Below are 16,430 nucleotides of genomic sequence, written 5' to 3'. Positions count from 1 at the left end.
GTAACTTAAAATCAAAAATGATATTTATTTACTTGAGCTATGATGGTGGAGTATCTACCAACTATTGATCATTAACACAGACAGAAAATAATTGATAAAATTCTCAGAAACGTTGTGTCAAGGAATGTAATTTGGTGTCTTCCTACAGTAGCGTGTGTGTGCAGTACCTAGCTTTGATTTGATTGGACAGTTACAGAATCCACAAGCAAACAAGTCAACATTTTCAGAATTTCCAAGGAACAGAAAATTATAGCTTTATTATAGAATGCTAACAGTAAACATCATTGTCATTTGCAATGATGGATTACTAATCTACAGTTCAAAGTTAAAGTTATCAATACCAAAAGTATCAGTAAACTTAAAATCTACTCTTCAGGGTAAAATTCTCTGTTGATATTCAGGAAGACATCAGATAGGTGAGTCTGACTAGAAATAAAGTAACTACTTTTTACAAAGGATACTCAAATAAACAATATCATTTGAACCTGGAAGAAATATCAACAGTGAGATATATCACATTATGTTGCATGAAATATGAAGTTGGCCAGTGTTCCTCACATAAAATGTCAGTTAGACAACCAGAGTTTAACATTGTGGAGTATATTATGTATATTACTGCCTTTGGAGATCCATAACAAAAGTTGAGAGGATATATTTAAAATACACCCTTGCAATTAGATGATTGTGTAGACCTACGTTTGTCATTAATACCCTTGATGAACTCGGAACAGCACAACAGGTAAGCATTTCTAATTTGAGGCTTGCGTAATGTCGCTAATTGTTAACTGTTGAACTTAGAAAAATTACCATAAAAATGTGGCAGTATTGTATCACAGAAGCTATAATACTTTTACTCATAACATTGGCAAATAGTAAGTTGATTTCAGTTTAAAATTACTCATCTTTGTTTTTAAGGTTATAGTGTGAAGAATAAGAATTTATCGAAAAGTCAAATTTCATTTTTGGTTAAATGATGTTGGTTTTGGGATGGCAAGCCTCATTTGATTCTATTATTAATATATTAATGCTCAGTACATTTATTTGTAAAAATAAGCATTCGGTATACCCTGGGAGGGAACTAAAGGAGACACTAAAGGAAATTCATTATTAGGTACAAGATAAAAGTTGTCAAATATGAAGCCTGACCTTTGATTCACTTAAAATTAATTGACTTTTATTGCTTCAAAGTGTATGTACTACGTATGGGACTGAAATCTCAATGTTTATTCAGCAGTTAGATCAGATGATTTCTGATGATATAAAAAAAGATAAATATAAACAAGGAAAAAAGTGGAACATGGCTTGCTGATTTATGCTTGTCTTATATTTCAACCACATGTTGTTGAACAGTAAGTACAATCTTTAAAATGAATCAGAATCTGATGAGTTGTTTGCCTTATGAACAGTTCAAATGTACTTAGTTTGAAAAAAAAAAAAAAAAAAAAAACAAGCAAATCTAAAATGAAGAAATTTAATAGTGTTTTTTTTTTTAAATAATATATTTTAACATTAATATAAATACATTATAATAATGTAGTAATTTGCAATGGTAGTTTTCAATATCAAAACTTCATTAAATTATTACTGCATCTACTCAATGATAGGGAAGTGACTTACACCTTTCCACCACAAGAGGGCTCACTTCAGTTTGAAGTCAATAACTTGAAAATCGCGGTAGTGCAACAAAACACAGTCGGTCATGCGCATAATTTGCGCCTATCGCAAACTGCTGATTGCGATAGGCAAAGTTTCACATGAAGGGTTCATCCATGCAACATAGATGATCCGTAATGCAATAGGCCTATAAAAACCAATTGTATTGCCCTTGGAGCCCAGCCTAGGCGGAAAATCCACAGTATTTGAGTGCATAGGCCTATATGTGCTTTAAATGCATGTAAAACGAGTGTCTTTCGAATTTGTGAGATAACTGATGTGTTGTGAGTGAATTTAATTACCTTATCTTATCTTATCATAATTAATTGGCATCATACAAGATGTATCGTATTGTAATCGTGTCAGAATCGAGTTTCCTAGTCGTAATATCATACGTTAATTGAACAACTATTTAATAGTATTTTGTATTTTCAGATTGAAAATAAATGTATTTAACTTCAGAATCTACTATCAATCACTTGTTTTATTCTTGCATTGATTCAACAAGGCTCATACAAAGAAAAGTATGTCATTCTATCAAAATCAAACACTACATGTAGGTCACTTGTGATGCACAGAACAGCTGATCACTGAGGCTGACACAGACTTTAAAACAGCGCATGCACATATGTTCTGTAAGGGGGATTATATATAATTCATGAAATTTTACCAAATTATTCTACGTTACGCAAGTTCACGATAGGGAAGTGTCTTACACATTTCCACCACAAGAGGGCTCACTTCAGATTTTTACAAACTGAAATGAAGTAACGTGATAGGCTCACTAGTCTGTAACTGAATAAGTAACAGTTCTACAGTAAATGTACAATATTAACTGAGTTTCCAATACTTGTTAATCATGCTTTAAACATCAGATGAAGGTAGATTGGAAGAAAATGTAATCGTAATTCATTGTTTCATTATTTCTTGTTTTTTTGTTTTTTGTGATGTTTGTTTCCTTGTATAGTTTAGTCTACTTTACTGTAGTTAAATTTTAGCTCCGGCGTCACCTTACAGGCTTTTGCCTCCTTGTTTTTCGGCACTTTTTGTTAGGAATAAGTGAATAAAGTGAAAGTGAAACTAGTCAGAAAAGTTATTGTATTTTTTATATAGGCTTGACAGTGACACATGTCCATGAAATTAAACACATGTTTTCATAATTGGCAACTTCAGCTGTAATTTTCAGAGATTGCCCTCACTATCAAAAATACAGCACACTACAACACTGCAGCTACCACCAATATTTTTCATTACCTTAGAATCTAGCGACGTTTTTTCTTCCTCGCTTGTCTTCAGCCTGTGCTTCATTGTTGTCATTTCTAGTTCCATTCGTTTGTGTGTCTCCTTTAACTGTGATGTTTCCATGCTAGCTTTTCTCAATAACGATGTTTCTACAGTTTCAAAAGAATAAATACTTTTTGAAGTGAAGCTGTGGCTTGATGGTTAACCCTCTTGAACCCAACCTCGACTCCATTGGAAATGGATTTGAAGTTGAGCTATACAAATTTACTAATGAAAAAATAGGCTGTTTTCAAATCGTTGTTCTATGTATATTCTGGCTTCAAAACTTTCGAAATTTTTTGTACGCATGCGTCAAACTTGTTATTTCAGAATAAAAAATTTAAAAAACTGACATCATGCTTTGTAAACAATTTTTAAAATCCTGATTTGAAAACTTATATAATTTTAAATTTTCATCAGAATGGCCGCACAGGATGTTTATTATACAGGCAAGAGAGCGATCGAGTTATATTTAGAATTTTACAGCGATGAAAATGAAATTTGCAGTGCAATAGTTTGGCATGCTTATCAGCGGTGATGACGGTGGTGATGGTGTTGATGATTATGGGCCTAGGCCTAGAGACGCTACGGTATAGTCAACAGATTGGAATGGAAAGACTGTGCTTGTTATTATTCATGTTTGGGCAAGTAATTTATATTAACCATGTCTATTGAATGTGTTTATTATTTTGTTATTATTTTATATGGCTAATTGCTCTTTTTTCACAATTTTTTGCTGACGATTTATAAGCATTTTTCTATTACTATTTTTTATTAGTATTCTCTTTTTTACACATAATTTTCACCGCCTAGAAAAAAAAATCCTAAAAATATGAATTATACTTCAAGTGAAATCTTATTCTATAATTAAGGAACATTTTTTTTTAGAAACAAATTCTTAAAAATTAATCAGAAAGTCGTACACTCAAAAACGCATAAAAACTTGTTACCCTGCAAAAAAACCTGGGAATCAAGGGTTTGCACTGCAAAATGAATCTGGAATCAAGAGGAACTAAATTAGGAGGTCTTATAAGCGGGTTGTGAAGATTAAGTAAGAAGGCTTGACGATTACGTGAGGTGGTGCTAGCTTGATACATAAAGCTGATATGATGTAATTTTTTAACTATATGAGCATGGGGAGGGGGTCACTTGGAGGGGAATCTTTCTTTTTAGCAATTAGAGGATGCAGGACAAAGGTTTAACCATATAGCAAAAGGCCCTGCAAAGGATGGGCATGATCTTGTATGCCAGAAACAAAGCCAGGGGCCATAGCCGAACATAGCGTGAACCACTTTTCACAGCCCATCCACAATTGAGAGATACACAGCTTACCATTTGAATGGCTAAGATGCATGCATTTAAATCTCACACTGCCGCCAATAACTTTTGAATGCTCATAAATTCAGAATTACCATTAATATTTCTAACAAATATTTTTTCATTATTTTTACTGTGCAGTATTTACCTTGTTTTTGGTGCTGCAAAGCTTTGCTGGCATGTGCATCTTTTTCTGATGTTGTCTTGTCTAGTTCATTGTTCAACTCTGCTACCTGAGTCTCTAATTCTTTTAATTTCGCCTTAAGGTCTCGGTTCTCCTGCTCCAGTTTCTCGCGTCGTGTTTGGATTATCTTAACCTGCTCTTCATGAAGCTGTAATCAAAAATGTATTTTATTAATACTTCTCATAAGAGTAAAATGACTGACAGTTTGGCTATCAGTAAATTACAATATTTTAATTAACAGTTGATTAATATTTGTTAAAAAATAAATGTAATATTTCACATTGAAAAAAAAGTTTTAAATAAAGAATGTTTTCTTTTTTGTTTTTATTCTAAATTGATAAGACGTAAATGTTGATGGTGAATTTGATTGCCTTCCCATCAAGGTCAAAGTTTCAAGTCTTCGTAACAATTTTTCAGACAACTCTTTATGCACATTAAAAATCTATTGATTATTGAATATTGATACTTTTGCAGCACAGCCACTCTGGACAGTATTGCACACTGACAAGACAAATTCTATTCCGTTTTCTGATTATGTATTTCCTATTAACATGCAGTGACCAAGTTTAAAATCACAGTGCACTAAAACCTGTAATTCACTGGGAATGTAGAATAATGGAGTAGAAACTTGGACACAAAAATTCATTATGGCTCAGTGAACACATAGCCGTTACCACTTTGGGCGTGTCAACGGTAAGGGCGTTGCTATGTAACTACAGCATTAAAATTGGTGCTGGTTCAAAATAGTCCTTACCCAAGGTTTAATTGGTAAAAACAAAGTCTTTGCAGATAATGACTTATTAGAGGTTCTGTTTACACATCAGGTTCACATGCACTTTAAACACCTAATACTGTACCTGTCAGAGGATTAAGGACTCCCCCAATGCTCTGGTTAATTATAGTTTGTAGTTGTGGAATGATATGAACATGAAACTACTTTAAGCACCTCTTTACAGCGGCTTGGTAGTCATGGACCACACACAATCAGCACAATGACACTGTGAGTTTACAGGTTATTCTACATTTACCAAAACTTTAACCAAAGTTTTAACTTACTGCCATCTAAACACCTAACTGTCTTTGAGCTATTAAAAAAAACTGACCTTAGCAGCTGAATCCAAGGCCTTCTTTGAATTTTCTTTCTCTTTCTTCAGTTCATCATCCAGTCTTCGTTTCTCTCTTTCTAGCCTCTCCACCTTCTTGTTGTCCAAGTAGCTGCCCACCTGAGCCTTCTTCTTCTTTTCCATGTCCAGATCATCCAAGAGTTTAGCTCTTTCAACAAGAAGGTAGGCAATTTGTTCACTTTGTGTTCCGCTGGCTATGTCCTCAAGTCCCTCCTGTGAACGAAATGTAAAATTAAAAGTGGGTAGAGTTAGGTAATTACTTCGCAAGGACTTTGCTTTCTCCATGGTATTTTGATGCCTTCATGCTCTCTCTATTCAAAAGCTGATGTCATGTGTAGGCACATTCTATAATAACTACATGCAAATAATTAATACTAAGTAATGTGTCATAGCCAATCAGGTATATTGAAAGCTCAGGATGATGTTATCCGTCATGGAAGGATGAATATAGATTCATCATTAGATCAATTTCAGTACTAGTGACTGCCGATAAGAACTGTTTCATACTGTATGTACTCCAAAAAAACATAAACCCTCTTTAAATCAAACTGTCTGGGCCTAGTGATAGTGTGCTTACTGTATGGTTCAATGTTTAATTTCCATTATATTTCATTATTTATTTGGTCCTCCAAGTTACAAAGAAAACAAATCTGAAACAATTGCAGAGATCAGGGCCAACCTTTAAGTATTTAGAGTAAACTTAATCACTGTGGTACTGCAAAAATTCCTGGTGGGCCAAATCTATTGTTGACAAGTAGGCCTATAGCCTTGGTTGTGTAATGATAGGAGACAAATTCAATATCTCATGCATACAAATACTGTGCTTAATAAGATTACCAAGTCTAAACCCATTATGTCTAAAGATTGAAGGGTCATAGGTCATGTGATGCATATACAGAAGTGTATTGATGCCAATTATTCTTACACCCAGAGCAAGGCTTGTTTTAACCATGTTTTAACTATGACACGCACACATTCCATTCTTACAAGACAAAAAAAAAACACCAAAGCATTATTGTTAACAGAACAAAGGAATGGACCCCCTGAACTTTACCTGAATCAAGGACTAAGTTGTTGTCCAAGTTTCATTTTAACATTTCTTTTACATTTATAATGCTTGATATTTTGAATGTAGGTAAGAATGGCCCCGGAAAAAATGGCCCCGGAAAAAAATGGCCCCTGGAAAAAATGGCCCCGGTAAAAATGGCCCCATAAGACAGGTAGGTAAAAATGGCCCCAATGAAAAATTTGGTAATAGAAATGATATATTTTTTTTAATCTTCAAATATTTAAATACTGTATAAGCAAGAATTGAATCAAGAAATAAAAAATGGCCCTCAATTATAAAATTCAAGAAAAAAAAAATTAATAATAAATAAATAAATGCTGTAAAATACCCTGTAGTGAAAATTTAATTAATAAATCAACATAAAGAATATACATTTGAGAACTAAAATAAATTAGTTTTTAGCTCCTATGAGTAGCTCTGGGAGTAGGTCTAAGTATTTTTTTAAATTATTAATATTATTAGATATTATTACTATATTTGCGGTCAATTAATAATATTATTATTATTATTAATGGCTCTGATGGGAGGCTCTAAAACATTGATTCGGCACTAGTTTTGAACGACGAACTTGCAGGGAATGTTATAAACCATTTTCGTGAAATTTGAAATAAAAATTTCCAATAACGTGGCGACTACCAACTATGGGGACTTTCAGAGGCCTAGCATTTTACAGTACGTATTACCATGTCATGGATAACATCAACAATAAATCTAAATTGCTAACGAGCACAAACATTTTAAAACAGAAAAAAACACGAAATGTTTATATTGAAAACAAGTCCAAGTATTAAATATCTATTTTTTTAAAGAATTGGAACCTCTGGATGGCCAGAAATGACACTCTCAAGACTGTGACAGGCATGTCACATTTTTATTTTTTTACTCCGACGACCTGTCAAATTGGAAGGGGGGGGGGGTGTCCTGATGTGGTTTGGGATGTATGTAATTTTGTAATCTAATAAACATATAAACAACATGTCTAAAAGTCGAGGTGTTATTTATCTCTTGTTCATTTGGGAATAATCATCTATTTTATGGAATAAATACAGAGTTCCTTCATTATATTAAAGTTTTGGTTTGTTTATTTAGTTATGACATATGTAATCAGAAACTACAGTTAAACCTTATTTTACGGGAACCTTAATTTGTTTATTTGTTATTTCATTTGTTTTATGAAATGACAATAATAATAATAATAATAATAATAATAATGATAATAATAATATTGGCAATAAATGGTTACAATACTGTAACTTACAAAGCAACTCTTAAAAAATAGTAACATTGCATGCGTTAAAAAAGATGCTGTTAAATTAGTATTAGAAACTTTTTAGTAGGAATACATATATACAGTACAGTAAAATTTACAATAGTCAGCGAGTTCGTCAAACAAGGTTTAAAAAAAAAGTCTCGCCTTGGGTAGCATCTTTTTAAAGAAAATAATTAATTTCATTTAAAAAAACTAAACTTTTAAAAATAAATTATTTAAGATAAAAAAATGCATATATTGAATCAAGAAAATCAGTTTTAATACAGAATTTGATTATTGGGCCATTTTTACCTACCTGTCATATGGGGCCATTTTTACCGGGGCCATTTTTTCCGGGGCCTTTATTTCCGGGGCCATTTTTTCCGGGGCCATTCTTACCGTACACCGATATTTTCTGTAAAGCTCTTGAACATAGCATATTTAATATTTCTTTCTGATTAATTTTGTAACATCTACTGCATATCGCCCTAAAGTACAACCAGCAAGGCTGCCAAGTGCTATCACTCGCATTGCTGTACAGTATGTTAGCGTGCGTAGATAAACATGTTTATGGTCGCCTCTGTTGTCATACAGATAATATCATCTTGAGAACTGTAAAGCACTGACTGATCAGTCAATAGATCATTAATAATTACATTGTTGGCTTAAAGTATAGTTACTACACTTTTTTATAAGAACACATTTTATAAAAACATTGATACTGAAATTGCCAAAAAATTAAGCACAAAATAAGAACAAATTGAGGCTGAGGTAAAATGTCAAATGAGGTTTTTATTAAAAAAAAAAAATAGAAAAACCAACATGTCTTATCCGTACCTTATTTGCAATAGGTGTAACTATGCAATACCCTTTTAATGCAGTACATAGTAGTATGCTCACCTGTACAATACTAATTTTCTATGTTTGTAAAGTGTGTAAAACTAAAAATGAAATAAGAACATTTTTTCTTTTTTTTTTTTTTTAAAGTGTAAATTGAGATTCTTTTTCTTCTTTTTTGGGGGTTATCTGAGTAAGGATTTTGTTGCCTTACTGTGATTTTGTAAATGAGACTACATAATTATTATTATTATACAGCATCACATTCAGAAAGAAGTGGTAAAACCTCTGCTAAATGAAGATGAAACAAACATTCTAAATGTTTTATTCATTGAAATAAAATTCAATAAAATAATAATGATGTTTAATTAGGAGTACATTTTAAAGATTTCCATAGAAGTTCATTATCACACAAGTGTAAACAAGTACTGTGTACATTGAACAGCAATTACTGTACACTGGTCTTTACCAGGAGACAGTGGGAACACCTACAAAAATTCATAAGGCACAGTAAGATTAATTTGGCTAACTTTCTTTTTTTAAGATGTAGCCTACCTATAATCAAAACATGTTTTACACAATCTGAACCATTGTAATTCCAAATTTACAAGATATAGTAGTACTGAAAATTACAATACAGTACTGTACCGACTGTAAAACATTCTTCCCGGCAATATTGTGATAAATAGAAAATAATGCACCTGTTTTACTGAGATCAAAAACCCTACTTTGATTCTCAGGGGTACATTCCTGCCTAATAAAACTTTAAAAATAACAAAATGAGGCCTACTGTAAGGTTACAAACACATACAAAGAAACATTCTTGTTATCTCTTTAGTCTCATCTCACTATGACTTATAGACTGTACTTACAGACTGTACTTATAGTGTCTAGTACACTCAACACACAATTAGACCACTACCAAACTATGGTAGAGTGTTTACTGAGTGATTACGCTATTGACATAGCATGATCTGCTTGGCCTATCTCTGAGGATAGAATTCCAAAGAGGTATGAACACACACGCCTATGACACACTTCAGTAAATATTTAAAAATTTGAAAATCCCATAGTAGTGTTGACATCACAAACAGTGAGGAATGCTTTCAAGATTTTTTATTATTTTTCAATAAATTGGTTCTGATGATTAAAGATGCCCTGAACATCTTTGACAAACACTGTACCCCAGCATAATACCACATAAATTACACGTATATAGGATGACCCCCAACTTCGAGAAGATTTTTTTTAACGATTTTTGTATGTTGGGTGTATAAACTCATGTTTCAACGTCAGAATTCATACTTTCTGCTGCTCTTTAAGGTCTAAAAAACGGAGCCAAGAAGGCATAATCTTCAAAATAATACCATTTTATTTACTTTTAAATGTTAATAAAAATAAAATTTCCCAGTATTTCAAATTATGTCCATTCACATTAATATTTAGTAGGTTCATTGCACTAGTAAATTCGCATGTTACAGACGATCCGAACGTAATACAAACATAATTAAAAAATGTAATGTATGTCGAGTGTATAAGACGACCCCCCCTGATTTTCGATCGTTATTTGCTTACTAAACCTCTTATACACAGTTATATATACACAGTATTTATTTATCTATCTACACTCTAGTTATTTTTCAGTGTTAAACTCACCTGTTGTAAAAGCATTGATATTTCCTTATTATCACCTGCAGCCTCTTTCTTTAAGGTTGCATTTTCCTCTTTTAAGCGTTCATTCTCTTTTTCAAATTCTTGTGTTAATACTTCTCGCTCCTCCGATAAGCTCCTTATATGCTCCACATAGTTCTCAACCTAGAAAGGAATGAGGACCAGAAAAGAAAAACAGATCTATGAGTGAGTCTGGATATAATTTTAATCACAGGCCCTAGGCTTACAGTACTTCTCAGACAATCATGAGATTGGAAGGTCAGGATGTTTACATTTATAACTATGTCACTGTACTGTAAGACAATGTTTGTATTGAGAAAGAAAAAATGTAATTTCTTATTTATAATTCAAGTCAATTAGCTGTCAATAGACAATTAGAACATGAAAAACCAATTAGGAATGCATTAATATCATTCCTAAACTCTATTAAGCTTAGGTTGAGCAATAACATATTTTCCAGTAATTTTAATCTGATAATTAAGATCCATTTAGGAACAATAAATTTTTTTATAAAATTGTTTACTGTTTTTCGGGATAACGACAGATGGATCATCTGTAAGCTGACAAGACATTCAATTAATAACAAGTAAACGAAAGATGAGAATAATACGGAATTGATTATGATTTTAAGTGGAAATCACAACAAAGAGTCTGTTAATTAACAAGTTTGATCAGGTGTTTACCAGGTAAGTATTGATCTTCAAAAAAAAATATAAGGAAGTTATTTTCATGACAAAAAGTGCAAAAACCCAGGTAAAACTAAAAGGAAATTAAATTCTCCTCCTTACGTTTAATGTAAACATGAATGACTGAAGTTGTATGATGTTCAGGAAGGGTTATATGTGTAATCGATTTTCCAAATTAGTTTACAGGAAGTGGTATTCTTTTCAAAAGCAATAAACTATACATTCTTAAGATTGGATGTCAGATTTATTAAAATGATAAATGTTTTATTAAGCATGGGAAGGTGGATGAAATTTATCCAAGGAAGAGTATCAGTGTCAGAGCTAAAATCTGATAAATAATTTGCAGAATATAATATTATACAATGAATAATTATTGAAATGGAATATGGATGAACAAAATCATTCCTCAAAAATTTAGAGGCTGTTTAATGTAAAAACGATTGACTAAACAAAATAGAGTCCAGCATGGGTTAATTATAAAGAATGTTTTTGAATTAATAGTTAGTTTATGAGTGTTTTCTTCAACAGCTAGAAAACTGTCAATTGAAAGATCATCATTAAATATTAAAATGAAGAATGCTGTTACTAAGGAAAGGAAGTATTGATTCAGTGAGTGCAAATCGAGCTGAAAAAAAGTTTAACTGAATGTATGTAATAGGCACCGCATCCCTGACATTCTTTTATAAAAAAAGAAAATACCCGCTCCAGTACATAGGGAATATTCTACAGAAACTGCTTTTATGGTTGACAGGCAAGTTAAGGAGAACATATTTTTAACTTGATGAACCCTTTAACAACTTGCTTAAAATATTCCTTTTGCATCATTTATTTATATTTTATATTTAATATTATTATATTATATTCCTTTAAGCATAAAACATTACAAGCAACATACACAAAAAACATTAAAACAAAAAAGAAGAGGGAGGGTGAGGAGGGGAAAAAGTTATATAAAAACAGAAATGTTGCACCCTTCCAACTCCAAAAATATAGCTCTATAAAATATATATAATTATTATAAATATTTAAATAATCATACTGTAATAATCAAAAATCAATTATGATATGCTTTGATTATTTTTGATAAATTATGACTTCAATAGTTACAAACCTCTTTCATCTCATGTGCCTGCTGAGACTTGAGATTTTCAATCTCTTTCTTTGCAGCCTTCAGATCATTTTCTGCTCTTTTGTACCACTTCCATACTTTCTGCATTTTCTCTTTATCACTTGAGGTACTCTCAAGTCCTTCATCTTTTAACCTTTTAGACAAAGAAGCATCACCCTCCATCTGTTGGATGTAAAAGGGATAAAATAAGTTTAAAACATAAATTAAAATGTTCAGGGGGTTTAATATTAATATAAGGTTAAGAGTTGATACAGTATAAGATAATATTAAAGGCTAATGGGTAGTGCCTATATTATGTAATGTTTAGTTTCAGGTACGTTGATCCAACGTGTATATATCAAGTCCTTTGGTGTCAAATACTAAATGGTTGTTGGCCGTAGTGATGTAATTAGGTATTTCTATGTCCATATACAGTAAATAATGAAAGGTAAAGCGTAAATAGCAAGTATCTGATTTTGAGGATCTGTTCAACAAATAAATGAAAAGATGGCTCAAAACAAATTATACATTCCCCCCACCACTTAAGAAATCAAACTCTTTTCTGATTTTATTATTTTATTTTCAGCACAGGCAGTAATCGTATGGTTGAACAAAGCATGGATAGAAATGCATACAGTACTGGATATTCTCAATGCGTATATTTATATAATATAGTTAAAAAACGTCATTAAATTTTAGTACTGTAAGAGATTTTATTGGTAGATTAGTTTAGACAAAGAAGCATCACCCTCCATCTGTGGGATGTAAAAGGGATAAAATAATTTTAAAAACATAAATTAAAATGAGGAGGTTTAATATTTTATAAGGTTAAGAGTTGATACAGTATAAGAGAATATTAAAGGCTAATGGGTCGGGCCTATATTATGTAATATTTAGTTTCAGGTACGTTGATCCACCGTGTATATATCAAGTCCTTTGGTGTCAAATACTAAATCATTGTTGGCCGTAGTGATGTAATTAGGTATTTCTATGTCCATATACAGTAAATAATGAAAGGTAAGCGTAAATAGCAAGTATCTGATTTTGAGGATCTGTTCAACAAATAAAGAGCTAAAATCTCAAGAATGATAATCAAATAAATTTTTCTATTTGCCCTTATTAAAACAGTCAGATATGGTTTCTCAGTAAGAAGAGATGGAATTTACTGTCAGGTTTACAGTAGTGTTGGGTTGTAAAAAGTTGATGGTCCTGGGTCTAGGGACTTTTGGGGCTGGGCAATTATTTTGGCAAAACTAGACCTTGGTCCAGCAAAAAAAAAATTACTTTTTACGGTTCTGCTTAGGTCTACTGAATTTATTTGAATATAAAAAGAAAACTCAATAATAAAATATCAATAAATAATTTAGATATTTAAATATTGAAATTTACACATTTAAAAAAAATGGATACAACAAGGTACGAAATAACGTTACATTATTACACTAACACTTCTATTATTCATTATTATTGGGCAAGATAGGGCAGTGAATTAAAAAAAATATTTAAATATTCAATCATATCTTCTTCTCCTTCAAGTTTCAACAAAATTGTCAATTTCTTACTTGCGCTTACAAAACCAAGTAGGCCTAATAAATAGTAGGACCTAAAGTATGCCTTGCCTAATAAAAATAAGGAAAAGGGACGAAGAGTTGGTCATCCTAAATCAGCCAGGACGTATTTTGAGACTTTTTAATTATTAATCAAAGAAAAAGCTTCTTAGTCGACATTCAACAGTGCCCACAATCACTACCTACATAGTTAAGCCCTTCTAATAGGCTAGGCCTAGACTAAGAACACAGAGTACAGAGGCAAGGCTTAACGTTTCTAAAGCTGTACCAACTAGCATTTAGCCTACACCTAGGCCTACACACTGCAGCGGTACAACAAGCAGCACCGACCATCGCTACCGTTCCGCCACCTGTGGAATTTCGCCAGCGATGTAAACCTAGCTACAGCTAAACATCCACATCTAAACTTTAAAAAAGCTACGTAATATACTTACCCCTGATTTCTGAACTGACGTCGACATGATTCTCTTATGCCGTTCTTACTATACAACTAAAATTTCCTGACATCCATGTTGTTTACCTGTCACTAACAATGCGGAACGCCATTTTCGAAACTTTTCTTGAGAGATGTTGACCTTTCAAAGGGGTCACGCGTATTGATACAACGGTATTCCATTGTTAACAGGCGCATTATCCACTACCTATATCCAGTGCACTTCTATCGTCAGCTGAATGTAAACATAATCCCCTTTTCAGTAAATTAACGATTATCGTTTTGCAGATTAACATCATCATTACCAGCATCATTATCACCATTATCAACTTTCCCATAAATTAAATTAAAAAAAAACAAAAAACAGGCCTATATTAAACTATATAAAATTTACGCTGATGAAATCTTAAGGACCAGGGGCCAGATTTATCAAACCAGAAATCAGCTTAAATTCGTCTTAAGTCCATTTTTTTGCTTAAGTCAAATTTATCCATATTGCTTAGCTTAAAAATTGCTTAAAATTAGAAAGTTGATTGTACGTTGGCGCCATCTAAGGACGATTTTAAACCAAGAATTTGCTAAGATTGGGTAATAAATCAGTTTAAGATATTTATTAGGGACATCTTAACTTTTTTACTTAAGACATTTGCTAAGCTGGGATTGACAAACCCCGGGCCAGACGAAATATAATTGTTTTCCAAAAAAAAAAAGAGCTTTGTGTTTTTTTGCATCATTAATTTTGTTTTATTATTTGAACAAATATAATTGAATTGTCGGACACTGTTGCAGACTCAAGCTTCGGATCGCACCTTCATTGATGAAATCATCATCACCTTCATAAAAATAAAAAAAATAAAAAATAAATAAAAAAAAATTGATGTACGGCGCAGTACCTGCGACCAGTGGCAAAGTGACGCCTGCGCTCTCGTGCGGTGGTCCGCAGGGCTCCGACCCCGGGTTGGGCCCCTAACCACATGGTCTTCGATCTAGCATCCTTATACAAAAGGGCTTTGACATGACAGCATGCGTCTGACGTCTACTAGCTGTATATCATACAGTATATATCCAGTGGCGAATTAAAGGGGGCCCTCTTATCTTTATTTTGTAAGTTTGTGAGTGCCATTTCCGGCCAGGTGCCGTAATCCTAAATCTTCTTAGCTCAGCCCCAGCCATGGTGGGGCTGAGGTGGTAGTGACCCTTCGTCAGTGAAAGTCTCTCCCTGGGCCCTATTAAACTTTTCTGGATTCGCCACTCATATCATTTATTCGTTAAGAATGCAATGGCAAAAAAAAAAATGGAATTGGCAAAGCCACAGGGCCCCAAACCCATAGGCGTAGATCCCGGGGGGGATGGAGGGGATATATCCCCCCCAATATTTGACAAGGGGGGGATGGTCCATTGTATCATCCCCCCAATATTTTGACTATGTATGAGATAAAATGCAGCTTTACACACTTCAAAAGACTGTCACAGAAATAATTTGCACTGTCTTATGCGCTTACAAAGATGAAAATTAGCATAATGTATTAATGCTGTCTCTTATACACATCTGCATACAGTGGTGAAGAATTGCGATTGAAAAGGGGATTCCCTGGGTATAAATTGTAAGACATTTTGATTTTGTACAAGTGAACAGTCTAATTATTTAAAATTTTCTGTATTAATAGCTCTTACAACCTTCAGTTCCTTACAACACAGCGTTAACCGACCGTTTATACGACGTGCCCTTTTAGCTGTCTCTTATACACATCTAGATGTGTATAAGAGACAGCGGTAGGCCTGTGTGCATGTTACAGTGTTTTGGTATTGTGTGAATGATGTATAGCGCTGAACTGAAAAATTCTGACTAACCCCTAGATAAACACTTCCTTTTTCCAAATACTGTGCGAATCAACAAAGTGGACTGTTACCCAGTTGTTGTTTTAATAGCCAATATATATGGCCAATCTAATGAGCATGTTCATCAATGAATGAGAGGGAATAAATAAATAAATGAAACAGGGATTACATGACATATAATGTCTTGTTCAAAGACACAAGTAAATTACTATGAGAATTGAACCCCATATTATTATTATTATTATTACGATCACTGCACTATGACTCGTTAAGCTAAGCTCCCTTTTGGATATGGTTGCTAAGGTCCCGTAAAAAATAGGGTAAATGTATGTAAACATGTGTGTTTATGGGATAACACATGTGTTTGTGAGACATGCATATTCCTGGCCTTGTGATTGGTCAGTTGCTTAG

General features: G+C 32.9%; 1 protein-coding gene across 3 annotated transcripts in view; it reads right to left on the bottom strand.

Annotated features, from left to right (window-relative positions):
* LOC117100007 (myosin-4-like) overlaps positions 1-14,322 on the bottom strand; it is a 40,030-nt gene extending 25,708 nt beyond the window's left edge. For 2 of the 3 annotated variants that reach the window (XM_033239542.1, XM_033239543.1), the window contains exons 1-6: positions 14,182-14,322; positions 12,183-12,362; positions 10,371-10,529; positions 5,539-5,772; positions 4,400-4,583; positions 2,908-3,044 (exon numbers count right to left, since the gene is read on the bottom strand). In XM_033239542.1, coding sequence (XP_033095433.1) covers positions 2,908-3,044; positions 4,400-4,583; positions 5,539-5,772; positions 10,371-10,529; positions 12,183-12,362; positions 14,182-14,208 — 921 coding nt within the window. In that variant the 5' untranslated portion in view covers positions 14,209-14,322. Of the gene's footprint in view, positions 1-2,907; positions 3,045-4,399; positions 4,584-5,538; positions 5,773-5,934; positions 5,965-10,370; positions 10,530-12,182; positions 12,363-14,181 lie in introns of those variants that run through there. The other variant, XM_033239544.1, reaches the window with a different exon arrangement.
* Positions 14,323-16,430: the final 2,108 nt, after the last annotated feature.

Source organism: Anneissia japonica, unplaced genomic scaffold (assembly GCF_011630105.1).
Source record: "Anneissia japonica isolate Jap-2015-1 unplaced genomic scaffold, ASM1163010v1 scaffold256_len832006_cov191, whole genome shotgun sequence".
Taxonomy (NCBI): domain Eukaryota; kingdom Metazoa; phylum Echinodermata; class Crinoidea; order Comatulida; family Comatulidae; genus Anneissia; species Anneissia japonica.
Note: the sequence above shows the minus strand (reverse complement) of the source record. Positions and strands in the feature narration are given on the sequence as shown.